General features: G+C 40.8%; 1 protein-coding gene across 2 annotated transcripts in view; it reads left to right on the forward strand.

Annotated features, from left to right (window-relative positions):
* Positions 1–25,484, forward strand: part of CEP112 (centrosomal protein 112) — a 507,150-nt gene that overhangs the window by 9,132 nt on the left and 472,534 nt on the right. For both annotated transcript variants that reach the window (XM_060252333.1, XM_060252332.1), the window contains exons 5-6: positions 15,318–15,414; positions 16,492–16,566. In XM_060252333.1, the coding sequence (XP_060108316.1) occupies positions 15,318–15,414; positions 16,492–16,566 (172 nt within the window). The remainder of the gene's footprint in view (positions 1–15,317; positions 15,415–16,491; positions 16,567–25,484) is intronic.

A 25,484-nucleotide genomic window follows, 5' to 3' on the forward strand; every position in this document is an offset into this window, starting at 1 on the left:
TTGAGCTGAAGCAGCAGAACAAAAGTCCAGTGGCATCTTTAAGACCAACAAAATTTTATATGTACATGAACGCTTATACCAGGGGTGTAAAACATATGGCCCGAGGGCTGGATCTGGCTCCTGCAGGGCTCAGATCCATTCCACAAGCAACTTCCTCCTGCTTCCATTTCTGGAGTTGTTGCACCATCTCCCTCAGTGGCTGCTTGCCTTCTGCTTCCTGTTTCCTTCTTCTTGCTTCTTTCCCCGCTCCTCTCTCTCACATGCACAGAGAGAGTCATGGCTGCTTCTTGCTTCATGCAGGAGAGATACAAAGACAAGTCTCTCTCTCACACACACGCACGCTCATCCACCCCTTCAGCTTGCTTCTCGCTTATGTAATAGTTAACGTTTGCTTGATAAATTCTTAAGGAAGTGGTTTCACAGATAGTCTGAGAGCCAGTTTGGTGTTGTGGTTAAGAGCAGTGGACTCTAATCTGGAGAACCAGGTTTGATTCCCCACTCTTCCACATAAAGCCAGCTGAGTGATCTTGGGCTGGTCACAGCTCTCTCAGACCCACTTATCTTAAAGGGTGTATGTTGTGGGGATAGGAAGGGAAGGTGATTGCAAGTAGTTCAGAGCAGGGGTAGAATTCTAGCATGAGCTCCTTTGCATATTAGGCCACACACCCCTGATGTAGCCAATCCGCAAAAAAAAAAAACATTTCAAGGTCTTGGAGGATTGGCTACATCAGGGGTGTGTGGCCTAATATGTAAAGGAGCTCCTGCTAGAATTCCACCCCTGGTCTGAGACTCCTTTGGGTAATGAATGGTGGGATATAAAGCCAACTCTTCTTTTGCAGATGTTAACAAAATGTCTAACCCCCCCCCCCCTCAAACACAACTGAGATAAATCTAAAATGTTATTTGCAGTAGTACATAACATTTCAATGAAACAGTTTTGTAAAATGATCAGACACAATATGGGGGAAAACAGGCTTTTTTCCTATTTCAACCTCCAACTTGCAAAACCCCCCAAAACACCATAAAAAGCTCATATACGAGAAATATTATAAGCTACCTAAACTTCTTGTTGTTGGCAGTAGTGTTTTCCCATAAAATGAGAAATGGAAGGTTTAAACATTGCAATCCTGGGAGTGAGTGAACTAAAGTGGACTGGATTAGGACCTATTCAGTCAGAAAATTACATAGTGTATTACCCGGGGAATGACAAACACAGAAGGAACAAGGTTGCTCTGAGAGTAAGGTGAGATATAGTCCAGGCAATCGGGCTATAATGTATAATGTAATGGCTGAATAATATCAATTAGACTTCATGGAAAACCTGACAGTATAACTATCATTCAAGATTTATGTTCCAGCTACAAATGTTGATGAGGAAGGCATTGAAAGCTTTTAAGGAAGTGTCCAAGAAGAAATTGATCACACATTTAAACAAGATGTACTGGTAATCATAGGCAACTTGAATGTGAAAGTAGAGAACAGAGCAGAATCAAATATTGTTGGAAGATTTGGCTAGGAACACATAATGAAGCAGGAGAGTGACTCATAATTTTGTGAAGACAAACATTGTTCATTGCAAACACATGTTTTAGGCAGCCAAACAGACAATTGTATAGATGGACATCACCAAATAGATTACATCATTGTGTTAACCGGATTTGGGGCAGTGTCCCACCCAAGAAACAATCACCAGGCGGGAGGCTTTGTTGTTCAGAGAAAACTGCTTTATTTTCACTTCTGCAGAGAGTGGAGAGAGGCCAGCCATGAGACCGCCTCTCTGCCAATTTGGCCAAGCCCTTTGCCTTATAAGACATCCCCGACGTCACATCCTATCTAGCTCTGTGGCTGTTTGCCATTGGAGCTCACAATCTACCTTTACCGGTCGTTGGCTCAGAGGTTTGGCCATATAAGGTAAAAAGTTACAAATATCTCCGCCCAGCAACACTTCCTTTTGTCAGAACTTGTAACTTTATCTATATGCTTAGCTAAAATGGTATTCAGTTAGCACAACTGACTCCATATTTGTGAACTTCATTAACCCTGTGATTCTGCATTTCAAACAAACACTAACCACTGAAGGGTGACGGATAAACATTTGCAGGCGCCCTTTGATGTTTCCAGTTCTGACACCTCTTATCTATGCAATGCGCATGACTCAACTGACTACACAGCTCTAAAACTAATTTAAAAGTTACTTATGATGGCTAGAAAGGTAAAGAGCAAAACAGAAAGGGAAGTCTTAACTCTAGGGTAGCTAAGAAACTTGCGATAGGAAATGGCCTAACCACCAACCGCATCAGGAAGCTAGCAATTCGAAAATAATTCAGCTGTCAGACAGGTGTTGAGGAGAGTGTGGGGGCTTCTAGATTTTCTTTTCTATTGAATAAATGAATGTTATTATTTTCCTATCAATTGGAAGCAGAAGATGAAGCTCTTTTCTCATCACTAAAACAAGACTAGGAGATGACTGTGCTATAGGTAATGAGTTGTTAATATGAAAAGTTAGAATAAAACTGAAGGAAAACACCAGAACAGTCATAATGCCAAAATACAATCTAAGCAATATTTCTGAGGAATTTAAAAACAAATGTAAATAACAGCTTTGCATCACTAAGTTCAAGTGAGTATGAACCAGAAGAACTGTAAGTTGAAACCTGAGCTATTATCAAGGAAGAATGTTCAAAGGCTATTCCTATAGTGGATGACTGATTAAACTCCTTAAGTTGCTAAAGTCAGACAAGAAGCAGAAGTAAAAAGTGACAGAAACAGAATCAAAACCCTAATGTGCTTCCTGTCTGGTAACTGAATAACTTCTTTCTTTCATTAAATTTATATCCTGCCCTTCCCAAACATCAAGTTTCATACACAATAAAAACCAGTTAATAGATAATCATTAAAACAGATAAAACAATTAACAAAAGATGGCAATATAAATATAACAGTTTAGAATCCCGCCCCCCTGCACTGGACAGGTGATGTCACACCAGTTCATGTCATATAAGACTCCACAAGGGGTAGATGATCATGTACTGTTCCTCCTCCCGCCCATAGAAGCTTTAGAAGAAGAAGATGAAGATGAACATTCTTCAAGCTACTTTTAAGGCAGTGGGACAAGTTGGAGAACTTCGGTGAGGGGGTTGGATCTAGCAATCTCGGAACGGTTGCCTCATGTATCCAAGGCAAGAGTGCTTTACAGGAGTTGTGGAGTGGGGTGGGGGGGCGGGTCGAGTCTTCAAGTCTTTAGGGTGCTGCTTCTGCTACATGTCCTGCACAGTTTAATTACTTGTTGAGTAAAGAATCAGGCTGTCCTGAACCTATTTCCCAATGACTGAATTGGGTTCCCTCAAGTTCTAGTGTTAAGGGAGATGGAGAAAAAGCTCCCTCTATCCACTTTTCCCATCCCATGAATAATTTTATAAACCCATCTTTGTCGAAAATGTTTTTGGACAAAATTTTCCCTGGTTGGAGTGTGTTCTGCATTTGTAAGGACGTCTGTCAATTTCGGATTTAGACTTGGCACTTATGCTAAGCTTTCATTGTGTTGCTGTTGTGTAGTTTTGTTGATTCTTAAGATTTTAGGGATTGATATTGTTTAGTTCTTTCCACTTCCCTGAGGGAAGTTTTATTAGCAGTGTTACAGAGATGGAGACCCTGGAAGACCTATAAGTTGGGAGGCAGAGGCCAATGCCTTGTGTTACCCCCAGCAACTAGCATTCAGAGATATTCTGCATCTGAACATGGAGGCTCTAATAGTCATTGCTGGACCTATTTTTTTAAATTTGTATAGCCCTTTTTACAACCATACTCAGTAGTGCTCAATGTTACCTCCTGTGCCATTGAGTTCCTGGAGACTTTTGATGTGTGTATTAAAAAGATAATGCAAAAATACTTGAGTAGGGAAACTGTCAGGCCATGCTAACTTTAAAGAAGTATCAGTTTTCTCCAAAAAACAAAAACTTTGCCACTGCAGCATCCCAGTGACCACCCCAGGCTCATTCTTGCTGTGATTTCCTTTGTTTTGTCCTGGCATATTTCAGCTGTTAAACCATTTCTCTAATGACTCACCTGATCAGGTGGGTTTTGCTCAGTAACTAGTAGTTATTAAAAATCGACTTCTGTATTTGGTAGTTCATTAGAGTTTATATATAATAGAATGGGAGTTTTGTCTCACATGAAAATGGACAGCACAATATTCAGAATACCTGAAATATGCAAAGAAGCAATAACCAGGTACATACAGTGACACAAATTGTACCATTTTTTACAGACGGTACCCATGTTGGACTGCAGTAGAACAACTAGATTTGAGTCTAGTAGGACTTTTGAGACCGATAAGATTTTTGGGGTATGAACTTTCGAGAGCTGATGCTTCCTTTGACAGATACCTTAAAAATCACACTAGCCCCCCCTCCTCCCCCCATTCTGTTGTTCTTTATGTTGCTACTGGACTTAAATCTAACTACAACTTTTTTGGGGGGTTAAGCAAATTACTTAATGTTAGACTGTTTTCTCACCCTTTAAACATCTCCTTAAGTCCTTGTACTATAATACTGTCATTGGCTGTGCACTTTCTGTATTTTATGTAAATTAGTTTGTTTTGATCTATGCTGGCCATGGGCCATAATAATAATAAACTGAGACTGACTGTTTTCTCATTAGGATGGTGGCTATAGTAATTAGTCTCCAGTTTGGAGCATGTTGCCTTTGTCTTTAAATGAGCAAAATATTTGGGGGGGGGCGTGATTGTTTAATGGTTTCTCTGTAATTACTGAAATGGTCAGCAGATGGTGATGATGTTCTATGGACTAGGCTAAAGGCGGATAGTATTCTTGCTAGTGCCTTGTTTAGTGTGGGGGGGTCTGGGTTACCATGGTAATTACTCTGTTCAAAATTGATTATGTGAAAAAATAGTTATTAACTCAAACGATGTTGATATGACGGTCATTGAAATTACTATTTTGCTTCATAAACTGGTGACATATTTTGATAGAAATATTGCCCCATGTCTCTTGCAGTCCTTGTTTATATTTATGTGTATTGATCTGGACTGTGAATATGGTTGCTCTTGACAGGGTCATGCATTTTGGAAATGGTCTTGCATCTTGGCTATCTGCTGAATTTTCAAACTGAAGGTATCTCTTTTTCTCCTTGACTGATACACTAGGTGAACCCTTTAGCAGGAAAAAAAGGGACCTCACTACTGTTCTCCTTGCTGTTGATATGTAAGGAGATGTTCTGTATTGTTGATATGTACCGTAATGTGCTGGATATGAAATTGGCTGAGTTCAGAAACTTCAAGTCAGTTCAGGAAATGGCGTTTAGCAATTACCCATTGCTAGCCATATGGAGCATGTAACACAATATTAAAAGAGCACATTTATTTTCATGGTAATCCCTAAATGCTGGATTTTACATTTTAATGATATAGATTGGGGTGTCAAACATGCGGCCTGGGGACTGAATCAGGCCCCCGGAGGGCTCCTGTCAGGCCCCCGAGCAACTGGCTGTCATCTGCTTCCTTCTCCCTATCTCCAGGCTCTCTCAATTGCACAGCAGAGCTACTGAGCCAAGCCTCTCTTCCTTCCATTGACTGAGGCTTTTCCTCCTCCTGGTCCCCTGGGGAAGGAAGGAAAGAGCCAGAGCTTCCTTTGCCCATGGGAGAAATACAAAGAAGGCACCTTTAAGACCAATTAGTGCTGTTTTAAGCATTTTTTTAAAAAAAACCTTTTAATTGTGTTTGTTTGTGTCCGTTATAAAGTTTATATCTCTGCTACCTAATTTTAAATAGATATACACATGGCCTGTCCTGATATGGCCTGGCCCAACTTGACATGGCCTGGCCCAGAAAGGTCTCATTTATGTCAGATCTGGCCCTGAGTTCGACACCCCTGATCTAGATGGTCAGGGTTAAGGTTACTTCAACAGCAGGCATGTATTCTCTTAAGTATTTTCATAAATACCGTAATCTCCGAAAATTACAATGTAAGATTAGGTGATAAATGCTGGCAGAGTAGAAGTGTTATTGTGGGAGAAAATGCATTCCTTTTGCACTCCTTTCTTTTCTACATTTTTGCTAGTCACACCCATTACTACTATGAATGCCGGCAATGAGCTGTGGACCAGATTTATGTTCCAGGCTCTGTAAAGTAAAGCTCTGACAATGTTTGCAAGATTGTCAGCATTTTAATAGGACTATCTTGCTTATTTTAATAGGACTATCTTGCTTATACGGCTTCTAGGGATTGGTACAAACAACAACAAAAAAGGACTGTGATTCAAGCACAAATTGAGTCAATTTATGGTTCATGTCCTATCTGGAAACGAACCTCCTTTTCTTCTTGGGGGTTGTTTTGTTTTGGTTTTTTGTGGTTTGTTTTTCCAGATGGCCTGGTGCCAATTCAATCAATTCCTAGGCAACATTGGGGGGGGGGGTGGACTTCTGGGAACCCTAGAAACACACATATTAGTTGTCCATAGCTTGATTGAGAGCCAATCACAGAGCTCCCATTCTGCTCTTTGGGGGCACCTGCTTTGGGGGGGCTATAACTCAGACATTCCAAACCCTGTCTTTGCCAAACTTGGAGGGCAGGTGAAGGAGAGCCTGCTGAAGATTCCCGGTGAGTTTGGAATCTAACTCACAAGGGGCCTATTCTACATGAACCACAAACCAATATGCACCACTGGTTCAGGCAATCAAAGGAACCTACAGGAACTACCATTTTCCCAGTTTGTGCCCATCTCTAATGGCATCTTTTGTTTTACTAGTTTTGTTGGGGAAAGACAGGTGAAAACAACGTAATTTTCTAAAATATTTCCATGTCCTTGGACAGTGAGCTGTATTCTGTCTCCTATAAATAAATGGAGTTATTTAGAAAATGTATATGTTGCCTCTCCAGTTACTTGCTCGAAGTGGCATATTTAGCTTTAATTAGCATACCCACGGTGGATTACAGTAGTTTTTCTTCTCTTTTTTTATTACCAAAATACTTGAATAAAGACAAAAAGGAGTGTGATGTGGAACCCTGAAGACTTAACCGACGTCTTGAAGCATAGGCGTTTGTAGCTGGAGCCCACATTCTGTCTTATGATGGAACATTAGTATAGTTATCACAGATTTATTAGTATGTAATGTCTTTTTTCTTCTTTCATTACTCCCTAACTTTCCTTAAGGTGGGAGATGATATCTTGGACAATTCAATTTAAATGCTGTATCCTTCCTCTCATAAATGTCCATTATTTATGTAACAGGTGAACTGTGCTGATTTTAGTATGCAGAATTTGTACACACAACTTGAAGCCTGACTCAGGCTTTATTCTAGTCTTTTGGTTTGTGGAGTTATGTTCCTGCTCGGCAGACATATATATATATATGCCAGCATCAGAGGAAGGGACAAACTGCTTTCTCCGTGGTCGCCGGTGTTGATGGCCCAGAGATCAATAAGGAAGGAAAAAGTTAGGACTGCATATGTTTTTCATCTCAGCTGCTTCTGCTCTGGAATGTCCTCTGTTTTGAAACTTGCCCAGTGCCTACCTTGCTGCCTTTCATATGCCATGTCAAAATATTTTTCTTTACCTAGGCTTTTAATTGAATGGTTATCCATACTTGTTTTTATGGCCTTTCTTTAGCCTGAGGGCTGTTTTATGACTTCTGTTTTATATCCTGTGTTCTACTGTGTGTCAGGTTGTATGATGCTTTTATGCTGTGTTGATTTTATGGTCCTAGTGGATTCTCCAGTAATAACATTTTAAAATTTGCACTGTGGCAACCTGAGTTGCCAGCATTAAAAAAAATCTATTTTTATTTTGTGTAGATTTAATGTGAGTGTATTTGCACAAAAGCCCTGTTCCCTTTCTTTAATTTTTCTACTCAAGAAACTAAAAACTTTAGGGAGTTCTAAAAAACAAAACAAAGAAACCTCTTATAAAATATTTTCTCTTTTGGAATGAATGAAGTCTTTTAAGACAAGGTTTTATTCACTCTAATTGTGTAGTATGGAGATCTTTATAGAAGACAATCCACAGTTTTGGATAGTTCCTGTGCATACGTCTGGCTTTCACAGCCCACCCCCACCCCTTTTAAGTAACAGTGCAAGTAGTACTTTTCTGTACTTTTACCTGGAAGAACTAAGTGACAGAGAAGAGAAAGGGAAATATAGTACTTTGTTTGAATTATTGTATATTTATGTATATTTAGACCTCACCCCCTTGGAGGCACACCTTAACCTGTTGATGGGGTTTGTGTTAATGAAGCTGCGAGCAATACTGTAAGGAACTGAGACTCTGTCAAGAGGCGAAACTCTTAGCTGAGTCAGTCACATTCACAGCTGATACACCAGACTAAGATGCATCTATATCCTTCAGGAATCAATGACCACAAAAGCAGAAGGCAACAAACAGTTGCAGTGGTGATGAAGTGGTGGTGGAACTAAATCAAGCCACAGAAACATAAAATCTTCACAAGAATATGCCAACAAATATGGAAAACAAAACCAGCTTACCTTGGTGGAGCAATCTTCTGGCCCCTCTTTTTACCCAAATTAATATCACAGTTCTTGTTCCTGAATTTTGGAGGCATGCAATAATAGTTCCAATGAACAAAAAAGGTTCTATAAATGACCCCGCAAACTATCGACCTATCAGTTTGCTTTCATCAATTGGTAAACTGTATGCTGATATTTTTACTTCAAAAGCTATCAAACTGGATGGAATCAAGATATTTTATATCCTGGGCAAGCTGTGGTTAGAAAAAGGTATCTCAGTTGTGGACCACTGGCTTGTATTGAGTCATTTGGCTGATAAATATTCCTCTTACAAAGGAGGCTGCTTATATGCTGCCGTCATGGATCTGAGAGCTGCCTTTGACTCAGTCCCTAGGTCCCGTCTCTGCCTTAAACTGGCAAATACCTCAATTGATAAAAGGTTGCTTTGGTTGATCTCCAAACTTTATGAGAATCCTACTGCCCAATTCCGCTGTAGGTTGGAGGGCCAGCTCACCAACACTTTCCCTTTGTTAAAGGGTGTTAAACAAGGCTGTCTGTTAGTGCCTGCACTTTTTAACCTTTACATTAATGACACGATCCCATACATAAAGAAAACAGCACATCATGCTCCAGTACTGGCTGGCCAGGAAATTCCCTTTTTGCTTTATGCAGACAATACAGTCCTTTTGTCGAGGTCAGGTAGGTCTTCGTAAAATTCTAAAATCATTTATAGGGTATTGCTCTCAAGAGGGGCTGTCAATAAACTTTAATAAATCAAAAATAATGGTCTTCTCAAACCAACCCTCCCATAGATGGAAACACTGGTCTGTCATGGGTGAGAAAATAGAACAGGTGACCCAATTTAAGTATCTGGGAGTGATATTCAGTCACAATCTATCTTGGAAGCCTCATATTAATGCAGCATCAGAGATTGCTAAAACAAACTCAAACACTATCCTTAGATATTTTTTCTCGGGGGGGGGGGGGCGGGTCAGAATATGCCAATGGCCATTGCAGCTTTTAATGCTAAAGTAACTTCTCAGATTTTATTTGGCATGGCCATTGGATTAATGCAGTTTCTGAATCCCTTGATCGTATGCTTCTTTATTTTCTGTGCAGGATGGCAGGGGCTCCTAGATGTGTGGCTGGAACTGCACTTAGAATGGAATTTGCCCAACACTCTTTGGAGTCTAGAGCCTGGATTGCAGCTTTTAAATTGAGACTAAAAGTTTTTTATTTAGCACCAAATGCCCAAGGTGGCCTCTTACATCTCCTAAAGGAGGACAATTACAGAAGCAGTTGGGAAAGATATCTAGATACTAGATTTGAGTTATTGGGCTTTCCTCCAACAGCCTGGAATAGTTTAATTTACCAGGAAGCTTTGAAGCGGACTAGAATGAAGGTGATCAATCTTGACTGGGCTAGTAGTTTAGATCGAGCAAGACGCGTATGTTCCACTTTTGCCCTAGGTATTCCTTCTCCAGAGTCTCTTCCTTGATATACTAGATTCCTAAAAACACCTAGTCATAGACATGCTTTCACTCCTGCTAGGCTTAATTCTTTTCCCACTACTGAGTTGACAGGTTGTTGTTCTAGAGTCCCGTACTCAGATTGCTTATATGATTGTGGGTCTGGAACTGTAGAAACACTTGGCCATATTCTATTACATTGTCATCAGTGGTCAATTCCTAGATGAATTTGGATAACTCCTGTTCTTATTAAACACCAACTACTAACTGATCTTTGGGTGGTCCCTTATTTGCTGGCAGATAGTAATCCTGAAACCACCTATTTTGTTACAAAATTTTTAACGATAATCTTATCTGCAAAACGACAGAAATATGGATTGATCTGATGGTAATGGAATCTGGCATATATGTGGTTAACGTGACAATTTTAGGTTTACTTTATGATAGGTTTTATTAGAAATTCCTGTTTTAACATTTTATTCACTTTTAGATTTGAATATTTTGACTGTAACATTTGAATTCTGTGACTATGGTTAGTTCTATTGTTTATCAATGCATGTTTTGATGATTGTTACATCCTGATTTAGCTTAAGAACTTTGGTCATAGAAGCTAATAAATGAAATTGAAAACAAAACAAGAGGCCACAGACTGGAAACACTCAATCTACATTTCCATTCCAGAAAAAGGAGACATCAAAGACTGCAGCAACTACTGGACTACCATGTCCATTTTTCACATGAGTAAAATGATGCTCACAGTATTGCAACAAAGGCTGTTACCATGTATGGAATGAAAAATGCCAGATGTCCAAACTGGATTTAGGAAAGGAACAAGCACTATTAATTTTGTTGCAAATTGTGTTGGTTGGTGGAGCACACAAGAAAATTTCAAAAGAAAATCACCTTGTGTTTCACAGATTAGAGCAAAGCTTTTGATTGTATGGATCATGAAAACTGGTTACTTTTAAAAGAAATGGGTGTGCCACAACATCTGACTGTTTTAATGTATAACCTATCACCTGGATAAGAGGCTACTGCTAAACCAGTACAGAGGAACAGAAGTGTTTCCAAATGTCAAAGGTGTCAGATGAGATTGTTTTAGCTCCCTTTCTCTTTAGTCTGTGTATAGAACATATAAAGGAAGCTGGATTAGATTTAGATGAATGTGGAATGAATGTTGTGGGGGGGAGACTTTTGAGCTATGCAAATGCTAGCACATCGCTGGCAGAAAATAGTGAAGACTTGAAATAACTGCTGCTTGAAGGTTAAAGCAGAAAGTGCCAAAGCAGGATTACAGCTGAATATCAAGAAGACAAAAGTAATGAGTACTGGAGAATTACTTTAAGGTTGATAATGCAGAAATTGAAATTGTTCAAGGTTTTTTGTTTGTTGGATCCATAATTAACTAAAAAGGAGACTGCAACCAAGAAATCAGAAGGAGATTAAGATTGGAAAGGGCAGCCTTGGAGGATTTAGAAAAGATCCCAAAGTATAAGGATGTGATGCTGGTGAATAGGATCAAGATAACTCATGCCACAGTGCTTCCTGTTACTATGGGTGTAAAAGTTGAAAAATGAAGAAAGCTGACAGAAAGTTGATTCCTTTGAAATGTGGTGTTGGAAGAGAGTTTTAAAGATATCATGGACCTCCAAAAAGACAAATAAGTTTGGTTTTGATCAAATAAAGACTGAACTCTTCCTATAAATGACCAAACAGAAGCAAATCGCCCTAGTGGATGACCTCCAGTGGCATCTGGATCGAAGCGGCTTGGTGGTACTGATGTTGTTAGACCTATTGGCTGCGTTCGATACGGTCGGCCATCAGTTGCAAGTCCACCGCCTCGCCGACGCAGGGATTCAGGGACTATCCGTACAGTGGCTTTCCTCTTTCCTATGTGGTCGGGGACAAAGGGTGTCAATTGGGGGAGAGTCGTCCCAGAGACACCCGCTTAATTGTGGTGTGCCTCGGGGCAGTTCTATCCCCAATGTTGTTTAACATTTACATGTAACCCCTTGCCCAGATTGTCCAGAGGTATGGGCTGGTTTGCCATCAATATGCTGATGACACCCAGCTCTATCTACTGATGGACAGCTGGCCTGGCGCTGTCCCAGAAAACCTGGATCAGGCATTGAAAGCTGTGGCTGGTTGGCTTAAGCTGAGCTGACTGAAGCTGAATCCGATGAAGACAGAAGTCCTTTGCCTGAGTTGTGGTGGCCTGCGCAGGGAAATTCCCCTACCAACTTTTGATGGGGCACCACTGTCAAAGGCGCCCAAGGTCAGAAACTTGGGGGTGCTGTTGGAAGCCTCCCTGTCAATGGAGGCCCTGTCAATGGAGGTCAGTAGATAGCAGCAACTGTGAAAACCGCCTTTTTTCATCTGAGGTGGGCGAAACAGTTGGTTCCCTTCCTCAACCATTGCGACCTGGCAACTATGATTCATGCAATGGTCACTTCGAGATTAGACTACTGTAATGCTCTCTACTTGGGGCTGCCTTTGTTGCGAACCCGGAAACTCTAGCTAGTGCAGAATGTGGCTGCTAGGCTGCTATTGGGGCTGCCCAAGTGGGAGCACATACAGCAGGGGTGGGGAACCTCCATCTCGAGGGCCGTATGCGGCCCTTGAGGTCACTTGGTGTGGCGCTCGGGGATTGCTGGATCGAACCAAGCCATGTGGGGCCTGTCTGGCCAGCGAGGATCGTGGGGCCCAGCCACTCTGTACAGCAGCCTCCCCAGGGTCAGGCAGGGATTACAGGGCCCAGATGTACTGTGCGGCAGCCTCCCTGGGGCCTGGCTGGCCAGCCAGAATTGCTGCAGGGCCTGGAAAAGTTACTGTCACAGTTCAGTTTGCACTTGATTATCCCAGATGGTGTGGCCTAATATGCTAATGAGTGTGTGACCTAATATGCTAATATTAGGGGATGTGGTCTAATATGCTACTGAGTTCCTGCTGGGCTTTTTCTACAAAAAAGCCCTGGACCTATGCATTTGCTTAGAGCGGTGGGCCAGGTGTGTGTATGTGTGTGTGCCAGATTAGGCTCTCCTCACATGACTTCAAATAGAAAAACAATTATTTGCATTAATTTTGCCAGCCTGAATCGTTCTCCCTTGGTGGAGCACTGTTTTTTAAGTTGATAATTTTTTACAGCCCGTGAATGATTTTATAAATATCTTGTAAGACAAGATAAGGAAGGAAGACCCAACATGAGGTGGATTGACTCAATCAAGGAAGTCATTGCCCTTAATTTGCAAGACCTGAGCAAGGCTTGTTAATGATGGAACATTGTGTAGGTCATTAATTCATACAGTTGCCTAATTTGGAAATGACTTGATGGTACTAAATGCTCAGATGGGTTCATACTGCCAGGAAAGTTTAAAAATTTTATGTCAATAAGATTGAGGGGGGTGCCCATGTTTGTTTCTGACTGTTCCTGGATATGCTGCACAGCTTGGAGAGATGTGTTTTCCAGAAGAGAGGAATGCCATATTACTTACCTGGGTTAGGTATCCCCAAATGTTTTTCCATACTTGTTGGCTCTGATTAGTTCTGTTGAAGTTTACCTTATGACATAATTTTTTTAGATAGACTAGTCTTAGCACAGAAGTTATATGACATTTAGTTGTAACCATTTTAAATGTTTTACCTAGGCACGTTGATGCATTAGGTTTTTAAATCAGTATAAATGTCCACCAAACTCCTGGTCCCCTGATACCAGCAGGGTCTGCATAATATTCCTCACTCTTGTAATGTGAAGGATGTTCAGTGCATGGAATTCTCTGTGGTGGTGGCACTACAACTGGGGATGCGAAAAGTAGCAGCAACATAGAAAAACTCTTGTTTTGGTTGTTATTGCAAGTAATTTTCCATGGAGGCTTTAAAAACTGGCTGCATAGACTTTCTAATAATTCCTATTATCTGCTTATATTGGTGTGCTGTGTTTTATGGTTTACTGTTATTGTAATGCAACTATGTTCACCCCAAAAGGAGACAACCCTGAATGTTTCTCCAACTAGAGATTGGCACAAACCAAATTACAAACTGAAGTTTGTCACTAACTGGATGTTGATGCGCCTGTGTTTAGCGAGGGTGGTCTTAGATGACACAAAGAATGAAGGCTTGCACACAGTAGTGTTAAAACTACTATATACAATTTATTTACACCTCCACTCTCCAAACTGACAGAATGCTCCGCTGCAACTCCATCATACATAACCCACACATAGTCTTTGTACATTTATACACTCCATCCACCCAGGTAACCAATCAGCTCGCTGCTGAGTCATGCTGACATTGTCCAGGCTGATGCAATCTGGCAACCAGCCACCTTCTGTCACTTAGATGATCTACCTGGCAGATCAGTTACTTTCACTTTCCCAGCATGTGCTTAGAAACTGCTTGGCTTTCATAATACTGACACTGGATCCAATTTGTAGTTTGCAAACCTCGGTTCCTGCCATCCTGCCCATTCATGAGCCCAGTGAACTTCCAGGTGGGTTTGTATGGTTCATGTTTGTAGACACATTGGTGCTGGAGATGGGGCTTGAAGAAGGCATTGAAAGAGGCTATAGTCCCTTTAAATGCTTTAAATTATTTAAAGGGATCACTTCCCAGTTTAAATGGGAGTGTTCCCTTAAAAAGGTTTTCTGCAAGTCATTTCAGCAATCCCTTTTGCTCTTCCCCTGCTTCCAAGCAGAGAGGAAGGGAGAAAAAGGGATCACTGAAATGGATGCAGGCTATTTCAGCGATCCCTCTCTCCCCTCTGCTTCCAAGTGGGGGTGGGTGGGTTGGAACAGAAGCCTTTCAAATGGTTTTTGCAAGGTCTCCCCCCCTTCCATTCAGCTGGCCTCAATGAGCTGCCCCCAGCACAAAGGAGGAAGGGAAGATCCACACACACCCCTTCCTTTCTGCTGGCCCTGGTGAGCTGCTGCCAGCAGAAAGGAGGGAGGGAAGATCCACAGATCTCATGAACTGAATTGGTTTGTGAACTGGGGGAGGTTCATGTCAGTTCATAATTCATGGGACCTCATGAATCACAAAACAGAATGAACCTAAATTTTCCCAATTCATGCTTAACCCTTCCTCCAACCCTGAATGTTTGTCATCCAGCAATAACAAGAAGAAAAGTTATACATTAGCGTACATTACTATAATTTGTATGCAAATATAAGATCCTTTACTTCTTTTTCTTGGCAGCTGATGTGAGGGGGGGAAACCCTGCTCTTTCAGATACATAGGGTGGCTTTCATGTTTTGTGAAGTGTACACTGTGTTGAATCTCAAGGTGGGAGGGCAAGGTAAATATATAAACAGATGTTTAGTAGTAAAGTTTGTGGAAATTTCCATGTTTTGATTTTTTGTATTGTTTATAACAGGGATCAGTATACATATAATGGAAAACTACCATTAAAATCACATTCTGTGAGTCTACCTCATCGATCAGAAGACTTCATCTCCCCCTCAAAGACTCCTGTAAGAAACATTTTTTCTATTTTCAAAATAAAACTTCTTGTTCTTCATCTCACTTTGTTTCTGTTAACTATCATCTTGTGCTGATACACCTCAACCTTCCGTGAAAAAAATTAACAGTAGGAAGGAAGCAGGTAATCATCATGTGAGGTAATTTGCAGTTAACCTTAAGGGATCACAGATCCTTAGGAGGATAAAAAATACTCAGCTATGTGTTTGGCAAACAATGAGCTTCTAATGGCGTGTCTAGCAACAAGAAAATTAAAAAGAATTGTTCAGGAATTATGACTGCACGCTAGTAACAGACCTCTCAAAAGAATGTTTGTGGAATGATTTCTCCAGTACAAAACATCTATTGCTAGCTTGACAGAGAAAGTGGCGTGGGGTGAGTAGCAGTGAGAAGTGACACTAAGCACTCTTGCATGTAGGATTATTGATAACAAAAAAAAGTTTTTAAACATTCTCAGAAAATTGTGTTATTATCTATGCTAGCATATAATTGGAAACTTTCCTTCCAAAGGCTTAGGATATTGTTTAGATATAGCTAAAACAGGATTCAATACCCAAAGCATAAAATATTATACTAATAGCTAGATCATCTGCAGCCACTGTGTTCTGGTACAAATAAAAAAAAATTGCCCTTTAAAGTATTTCCCAGAAAATCTATGGTTTTTTTGTGAAATACTTTAAAGGGCAAACTTTTTTATTTGTGCCAGAACACAGTGGCCATAGATGACACTATTATGAGAATAAGAAGACACTATCATGAGACTGTCTTTGGCAAAGTATGAAAATTATGTTATGATGGAGAGGGTGTGGGCTCAAACGTGTATAATCCAAAGGTTTGTAGGCCAAAAGATTTGTGCCTTTATTTCGTATTTTGGAAAGTGGTCCCCAGAAGTAGAAGGGAAGCATGCTGATAAAGTATGTTGTCTATATGTGTCTTGAATTGGAGTTACAATAGCAGCAATATTTGCAGAAAATTAATTTCCAGGACAGGTCCAAATGCTCCTGAAACATACCCTGTTACTTGTCAATGTTTGCTATTTTAGCATTTCATTTGATAATTTAATATTCTAGGAACATCATCACACCAGAAAATTTTCTTTGGATGACAGTGACCTTGAAGCACGTCTTAACAGTTGGAATCTTGGGGTAAAATGAATACACTTTCTTTCATTTACTGGCTTCAGAAAAAACTTTGTTGATAATTTAGTGTTAACTTCCAGAATGATCAATAAGATCTTGCACAAAAGTCTGTTTTAAACTTTGGAAACAAACTGGAACAAATCTGACACTGATAAAGTTAAATGGAGTTTATATTGAGATAACTAGGTACATTGTGCTAGCAATCCATCCTGTTATTTGCAGAATTGTTGTCCATACCAGAAGCTATGTTATTAAACTGAATAAAATCAAAAACAAAATACTCCCTTACCACTTTTAGTGTACTAGTTTGTAAAAAGTCATCTGAACTGCCTTCAATATATGATCCACCTTGAGAGACTGAAAGAGCAGGGATTTAAAAACAAAAACAAGCATACGTAAAAGTGAACTTGGAACTCTAATCTGTTAACCCTTTTTCTCCACTGTAACAGTTTTTACATGGGTAGATATGTAGGTTCATTGGTATTGTATCTGGATTTAAAGATGTGTTACTTGTAAGACAGGGGTGTCAAACTCATTTGTTACAAGGGCCAGATCTGACATAAATGGGACTTTGTGGGGCTAGGCCATGCGTGTTATAAAATGTAATGCCAGGTAGTGGAGATATAAACATTATAAAGGATACAGAGAAACACAGTTAAAAATATTATTTTTAGTTAAAATACAACAATGCTTAAAACTCTTGTGATGTTTTGTTTAAAATGGAAAGGTAGGAGAATAGTACAAGAATCACAACAGAAACTAAAAATATAAACCAAAAATAAAAAATGCTCTGGGGCTTAGGAAAACATGAAATGGCTGGACATTGCAAGCTTCTTCCCCTGCCCCCAGGTCTATTCAGTTTGGCAATGGCTCTTCAGTGTAATATCCCCCATTGGCTGTAGGTTCCCAGGTTAGAGTACTCACTAGGCACCAATTCTAAGGTCTATTCAGCAGAGACATACTGGCTGAAAGCACCAACCCTTTATTTGCAAGATCACACAACTCCAGCAAGGAACAGCTTCTAACTGGCCATATAAACAATGAAAAGTGAAACAGAGCTCCACTTCATTAAAATGCATTGCAGTGTAGAAAATACTGCAAGGAAAACATGGAATGGATTTTCTGTTAAGGTCTCTGTGCCCAGAAAGACTACTACTCTGGGAGTAGTATCTTGGCGCAGAGACTTTAATGGAAAATCCATTCTACATTTTCTTTGCAGTTTTGCTTGCAAAGACTAAGGAAGGAGGAGCTGGGAACTTTGGCAATCTTAGCACTTCAAAAGGTGAGAGGAGGGGGAGGAGGAGAAAGAGCCCTGTGGGCAGTGTTCCCTCTAAGCTGAGTTAGTGTGAGCTAGCTCACAGGTGTTTAACCTCTAGCTCAGACATTTTTGTCTTAGCTCAGGAAAAATGGCCCCAGCGCGAACTAATTTATGCAGTAGCTCACAACTTTAATGTCTTTAGTCATGAAGTAGAATTTTTGCTCACAGGACTCCATAGCTTAAAGGGAGCATTGCCTGTGGGCCTGATTAAAGCCCTGGGCAGGCCAGTTCTAGCCCGCGAGCCAGTCATTTGACACCCCTGCAGTAAGATAAAGACCTGTATTTCAATATACACCTACAATTTATTATTTATATTTTAGGTTTGTGAATTGCCTGTTCCTGAATACATAGGGCTCTGGATGATATGCAAGTTAAAAACATCAACATTATAACATTAAAAAATATTAAAACAATACTAATTACAAACGATCTCAAAGTGACATTCTTAATTTAAACTTAAACCTACTCTGAACTATACTGCTGTCTTATGAGCAGGATGAATAGGAGGCCAAAGTGAGAAGATGGAAGAAAAAAGAGAAGAGTGCGCCAGCCATGATGGGAAACCGTTGCTGTCCTCAGTCAAAAGCCTGGTGGTACATCTCTGCCTTGCAGGGCCCTGGTGGTATTGGCAGAGAGTTCCACCAGGTCAGAGCCAGGGCCAAAAAAGCCTTGACTGTGGTTGAGGACAGCCGGATATCTTTGAGGCCAGGGATCACCAGGAGGTTGTTTTCAGAGGAGTGTAATGCCCTCCTAGGGACATACCAGAGGAGGTGGTCCTGAAGGTACTCAGATCCCAGTCTGCTCAAGGCCTGAAAGGTTAACAGCAGGACATTTAACCTGACTTGGTACTCCACTGGGAGCCAGCATAGTTGGTGCAGCACAGGTTTAATTTAAAAAAGTGAATGATGTGTTTAACTTAAATAGTGAGTGACTTGTAGTTTTCTTAATTTTTAAAAATATTATGTGACCTCTACCCTCTTATCTTGATTCCTCACCCCTCTTGAATGCTTGAAAAACCTGTGTCTATTAACACATTTTTGTTGGTTCAAAAATAGGGGAAGTATGCCTTCTTTCCAGTCCCCTCTTCCTCTCCATTATGCGGCGGGGGCCTTATATTAGAGAAGGTATAGGACAAGGGGAAGGCATAGGCAAACCCTTGGCAAGAGTGCCAACAGGAACACACCAGAGCTTGGCACCCAGGGCCAGATCATTACCCAAACAACCAAGCCACTGGCAGCACTACTGGGACCAGCAGTGCACATGAAAGCTGTAGGAATGGATTATGCCTATTTTTACTTCTCAGACCTGCTCAGCCAATCAGCTGAGTCTAAGGTGAATCCCTGAGATGCTGGCAGCATTGCTAGGGCTTGCCTTGCTCCAGGTACAAACCTGATCTCCCTCCACCATGCCTGCACACCAACATCTTCACAGGTAGATGTATTTTTTTCCTGCACCTGGAGCGAAAAAGGTTGTCTACTCCATTCATAGGGTGTAACTGGTGACAGGGAGGGTTCAGCTGACGTAAGTTTAGCACTGCAAGATTTATAAGCTGGAAATGGTTGTGACTTTCCTGCTATGAAAGATGGGGGTCGTCGTTTTCTCTGTCTTGTGAAATGAATTAGGATAGAAAGTTACAAATGATGTGTCCCATGCTATGAAATCGTGGTCTTGAGGATATTCAGGAGCATCAGTTCCACTGTAATTCTACCAGATTTGTTTCTAGTGAGCCTCCTAGCATGTTACACCTCCCCCTTCTCAGAGTTAAGGCACATGTGCTTGGGACAGGTGGTTACTGTCTGGGGTGAACGGCTAGCAAAATTGACAGGGCCAAACCCCATTTTGAGCTGGATTCAGTTTAACACAGTCTGTATCTAGTTTGAAATAGGGTGGATCTTTTCAAATGGGAAAGTTTGTATTTGCTCCCTCCTATTTAACAATGTGTGCTTTCTTGTTACTGAAGTTCACCCCTGTCATAAATGGTATAGTGTATCTCTCTTACATGCAGTGGGGATCTTGCTTTTGATTGCAGTAAGAGGTAGATTGTATCTCAAAGGCCTTGACAGGGAGAAGTAATATTAGAAAGATTCTAAACAGCAATAAAGTATTTGGGTCAGAATTGGAAGATGCTTCAGTGTATGCCCAACTGCATCAAGTGTTATCAGAACAAGATACTTGGGAATCCCTAAAGCACAGTCTTGCACCACATCAGATTTCTACAAATATATGAGTAGAGGGGACTGAGAAAGCAATGTGTGGTGGTGAGTTCCTCTGAACTCTGGCCTTCAATAAAGTAGTGTGATTGGGAAATTATTCTATAATGACAATGTTAAGTATATCTACTGAGGACATAATCCAAATCGTTTAATTTCCCATATGTGTATTTATCTGCTATGCAGATACGTTAGTGTTATTTATTATACAAGATGAAAGTAATTAACTAATAAAATCAACTGAGTACTGTATTAAAGAGCTGCCTTTGCACATATTTATGGGCTTGCAGATATAGCATGATACATGTGACATTTTATATTGATGTTTAACTTAATTGACTGGAGAAAGTAAATATACTTTGATTTATGATACTGAGCATCAGATTTTCTGGCTTTTTTCTGTTTACCTCCCTCTCCCCTCCAGGCTGAGTCTGTTGTAATAGTTTCCAGTTCCTAGTTTCTGTTAGGGAATTTTGGAGTATAGAAACCTTTCCTAGGACTCCCATTCCCACTGGGTTCAGTAAAGGGGGGGGGGGGGAGATGAATGGCAAGAACCCCATAATTTGAGAGACAGAAAAACCTTTTCAAAAGTTAAAACCATTTATTGAAAGAAAACCATACTGCACACATTTTCAAGCAAGAAGCAATTTCAGTATTCATTTTACGGAAGGGAAAAAGATAAGCCAATATTTATAAAAGCACATTTATCTACTTAGGAATGCATTCTGGCACTCTGTCAGGTCCTAACCACGGCGTTAGCAGAGGGCCTTAGCATCTCAAATACTGATGTTAAATACCTTTAGAATCCAGATTAACTGTCAATCAAAAAATCAGATGGTCCTGATGATTTATTTATTTATTTATTTATTTATTACATTAAGCTTATATCCCGCCCTCTCCACAAGCGGACTCAGGGTGGCTCACACAATGATACCAGAACCTTCCTTTTTGTGACCAGAAAACTCTGACCGGTGTCATTACATCACTAGGTGAGAAACACCCTCCCTCTCAAGAGCTTGGAGCTACAGGTCTTCATATCTAGATGCTTTGACTTCAAGACCGGAGCTCATAAATGTAAACAGTTCTTTTAAGAGCAGAATGCAGGGTTCATTGTTAGGCATAAAGAACCTCCTGCAGTGCCTTTTGGGAGGCAACCAAACAGAGAGCCATAATCTAATTCAGAACTGGACAGAACTGTCCCATCTCTTCTATAATTCTGCCAGTTTCAGAACTGGTTTCTTTTTTATGTTGTAGGTTTGCTATGGCTTTACATAATCATCTCTGTACTTGGATAGTACATTGGTTCTAAACTTAACCATAATTCTCATAGCATCACAGCATTTCCTAGTGGACAGGTACTTCCCTGATCCTTTCCACAGCCTAGTGCTGATGATTGTCTTGATTATGCCTTGTGGAGGAGTGACATACCAACCTCATTACTGCAGTATTGATGGTTCTTAATCTCCTTCCATTCTATGAGCTGAGGAGAAAGGGGAAATACAGCTTGTACATGTGTGCATATAGATAAAAAGATGATGTTGCTCCTTAGGGCTTTCATATGAAGAGGGAGAAATTTGTAATGTAAGCTGTCTTGCAAAATGTCTTGCAAAATCTGAAAAAAGATCCGATCCACTATAATATATTTGAAAGGAAATAATTTAAATAAGGGATTTTTCACAGTTCATTGTCTTGTACTTGTACAGTCCCACATGGGTACTATGCATTCAGAGTCCTGCTACAGAGAGGATTTTTGAAGCTAGCACACTCTGTCCCCCTTCCCTGTTCCTCACTTTTCCCGGAATAATATAGAGGGGATGGAGTGCCGTTCCCTCAACTCTGTCTCTGCCACAGCTGAGAGAAGTTCATTTACAGAAGCTCCATTCTTTTTCTCAACAGCAATGCCGATAAATGTATCTCATGGAATAGCACAGAAAGTGCTCTTGTGGGTGAAAAATTCCCCACTCAGATGTCCACAAACAATGGCTACTATGCCTCAATAAGGAGGAATACATATTGCATTGTATTGTATTGCATTGCTTCATCTGTTGCTGGTTCACTCCAAAAAAGGCATGACAGTTTTCCGCTTAAAAGTGGTATTTTGGGAAAAAGCTGTATCTGACACTGCTCAAGACAAAAATCTGAGCTCTGCACAACTTTCTGTAACTGACAGAAGGATCTAAGTGTCCCTACTTCCATGACTCTGAGTCTGAAACAGACCACTCCAAATTTGAATAAGCCTAGGGGGAAATCCACGTGCGTGGTCCCTACTTCTCCAGAGTGAAGCTCCTTGAAGACACCATTGAAGAAAGCTAGGCATCAGCACAAACATGCAGAGAAGTCTCCTAAATCAGTGTCATTGTCCACTCCTTCCCATCGTTGTCATATGTATCTAGTCCTTCATCCTTGGAACTGATAAAAGAGTTAGTCCCTGTTCCAACAACGCCTCCCCCATCAGGTAATTCACTGTTCTCATCCCATTCCATCTTGGAGGGTCATGTCCAGAACTTGGAACCTGCCATCTTGTGTCATCAGCCCCTCTTATCTCACCATTCAGAGCCATCTCTTCAATTGGTTCAAATATATTTGTATTTGATGTCATCCCAGTCACCATGCCAAGACCTCCAGTATAACTACTATGAGATCCACATGCTCCTTTCAGTTCCAACCAAATGGAAATGAACCCATACTGCATATGTGATTCAAGCCTTCCATAAGAGCCCTATGAAGAGATAAACACTCTAGGGGTCTTGGACTGTGACTGCAACCTTCTTGGTTATGAAGATAGGGTGCTGTAATGTAAAGGGTGCCTGTGAGCATTTTCCTGAAGACATCATATTAGAACCATCCGTGTCCTCCCTCAGCAAAGATTTTTGTATTTATAATGAATAACTCATACAAATGGCAAGATCACTCAAAATCATTGTGTCATGCACCTCCACCCAAGAGTGATGGATCGGATGTTTAGAGTAATGCATCCCAGGAATTAATATTTATTTATTTAGATTTCTAGCCCACCCTCCCCACAAATGGGCAGGGCAGATAATAAATAACAAGTAGCATAAAAACAATCAAAAACCTCATAAACAATTTAATACTAAAATTAAATATCAATTAGAATACAGATTAAAATATCAATTAAAATACCAGCCCAGTTACATTCCCAACCATGGAAGGTCTACTTGAGGTCATTATTGATCCTTGGCTATGTTCAGCATTGGTGTCACCTTCTGCTAAACGAATTGAGAATCAATACAGGACCAAACAGGAAGAATTATCTGATTAGTCTTTGTATTAGTCTCTGCCATTGATAGCCAAGTCCTCCATGAATTTGTCACCTCCCCTTATGAAGCCTTCCAAGTTGGTGGCTATGACTGCAATCTGTGACAGTAAATTCTACAAATTAACATTGTGCTGTGTGACGGAATACTTACCTTATTTTGTCTGTCCTAAATCACCCACCCTTCAGTTTCAGTTGATTACCTAGGTTCTAGTATTATTTCCTGCACCTTCATAAGACACTTCATGATAGATGTGGATGCCATGACAGATGTGCCAGAGGAAAAAGTGGTCGTGCAATCTGTTTAACTGTAATCTGTTTACCAGCCTTTCTAGACTGTTACCAGTTAGCTTGCTAACTTCTCATGTGGGACTGTATAGGTACTACAATGAAAAAAAAAAGGGTTTTGCTTACCTGTAGCTGTTCTTCATTGAGTGGTCACCTGTGCAGTTACAGTCCCTCTCTCCTGCCCTGCTGTGAGCTCTTAACTCAACCTGGTGACTTTTCCTCATCCCAGTAACAGCAGAGAGGAACTGAAAGAAGGGTGCTTTGCTTTCTCTTTGTCATACTGGAAAAGATTGGAAACGGTGTGAGGGAGGAGGATGGAGCACTTCTAGGCGTTTTGAGCTTCAAAAGTCTTCTTTGTAGCAGGCCTGTGCATGCACAGTACCTATTTGTGACTGCTCAGGTGACCACTCATTCAGTTACAGATACATTTAAGCCTATTACTTTGTTAATTATTAAAGATTAAGATTAATCCAAACTATAGCTCCAGCTGGGATACTACCAAAAGCAAGCTAAAATAAATCTATTGTCAAATTAAGTCCCAGGGAGATATTTAGGCCTAGTTTGAAAATCCATACTGGAAAAAACTGGAAAGTGAATTAAATTACTTCCAGAACACATTTTACTATGGGTTCCAGCTCAACTCAAAATGTGATGGTGGAGATTCATGCCATTAATAGTTACATATGTTAAGACCAGGTCCACAGAGAGGCAGGTTTTGGCAGCAATCCTGTACTACTCTAGCATGTGCTTCAGCCCTTACACATGGAAGAAACCTGTTGAAACTGAATATGTTTTTACAATAAATCTGCTTCTGTTGTGAAAACTGATGTTTGTGAAACACTTGTGATGCTGTTTAACAGTACCCATGACAGCGTAGAAGAGAGAGAAATCTTGAAAGGAGCACAGATGAGTATCTCCATCTGTTCTTGTATACTAAATCATTATAATGGGATAAGATCAAACATGCAAATGAATTGCAGTGTGCTTCATCAGTTTTTGCGTGTGCTAGAAACTTTTGGCTGTGTCAGGCATTGCTTCCCAATGTGCTTGATTTAAGGGAAAATTTCTAAACATTGACATCCCATTTGAGCATGTTCAATTAAAACCATCTATAATACTTTGTGTTCATTGGTGCACAACACATGAAATGTGACTATTTCTACTTATCCCTATGAACAGCTAGATAGGTGTAATTTTGGCTATATTTGGTTCTCTTAGATTGCAACATGAGAAAAACAGTTTTTAACCTGTAAGCTCTGCAATTTTGAGTCATCTTCTGACTTGTATGCTTACTTTAAGAATTGCATAGGCCCAGGGCTGGTGCTACTGAGTAGGCCATGTAGGTGGCTGCTTAGGGTGCCACTTGGCCTACAGGGGCAGTGCGTGCCCCCTTTCCCACCCTGCATGTGGCATCCCTTTGCCTCTCTCTTCACCACAGAAGCAGTGATTGAAGGCTGCAGGGGGCACTGTTGGGGGCCGCATGGTGGCAGTCTGGCAGAGATCGCCACCATGCACTGGGACTCTGCAATGCCCACCACCATGCCTCCTCCTCCTCCTCAGGCCTGGGATTAACGGCACCATCCAAGGCGTGCGGCAGCCTCCATCTGGCCCCCAAGTCAACGAGAGTGATCAATGGTGGCAGCAGTGGGCAGGGAGAGGTGGTGGTGGTGGGGTCCATCCCTGCTTCTTCCTCCATGACTCCAAGCGCTCTCAGGTGCCCCTCACCTGGTGCCTCCCAGCTGCCCAACCTGGCATTCCCTCTCTGATTCCAACCCTTTTTGCTTGCACATCATGAAAAGCAGTTGCCCAGGAATGAGGTGGTGGTGCAAAA

The sequence above is a fragment of the Heteronotia binoei genome, chromosome 13, assembly GCF_032191835.1.
Source record: "Heteronotia binoei isolate CCM8104 ecotype False Entrance Well chromosome 13, APGP_CSIRO_Hbin_v1, whole genome shotgun sequence".
NCBI lineage: Eukaryota > Metazoa > Chordata > Lepidosauria > Squamata > Gekkonidae > Heteronotia > Heteronotia binoei.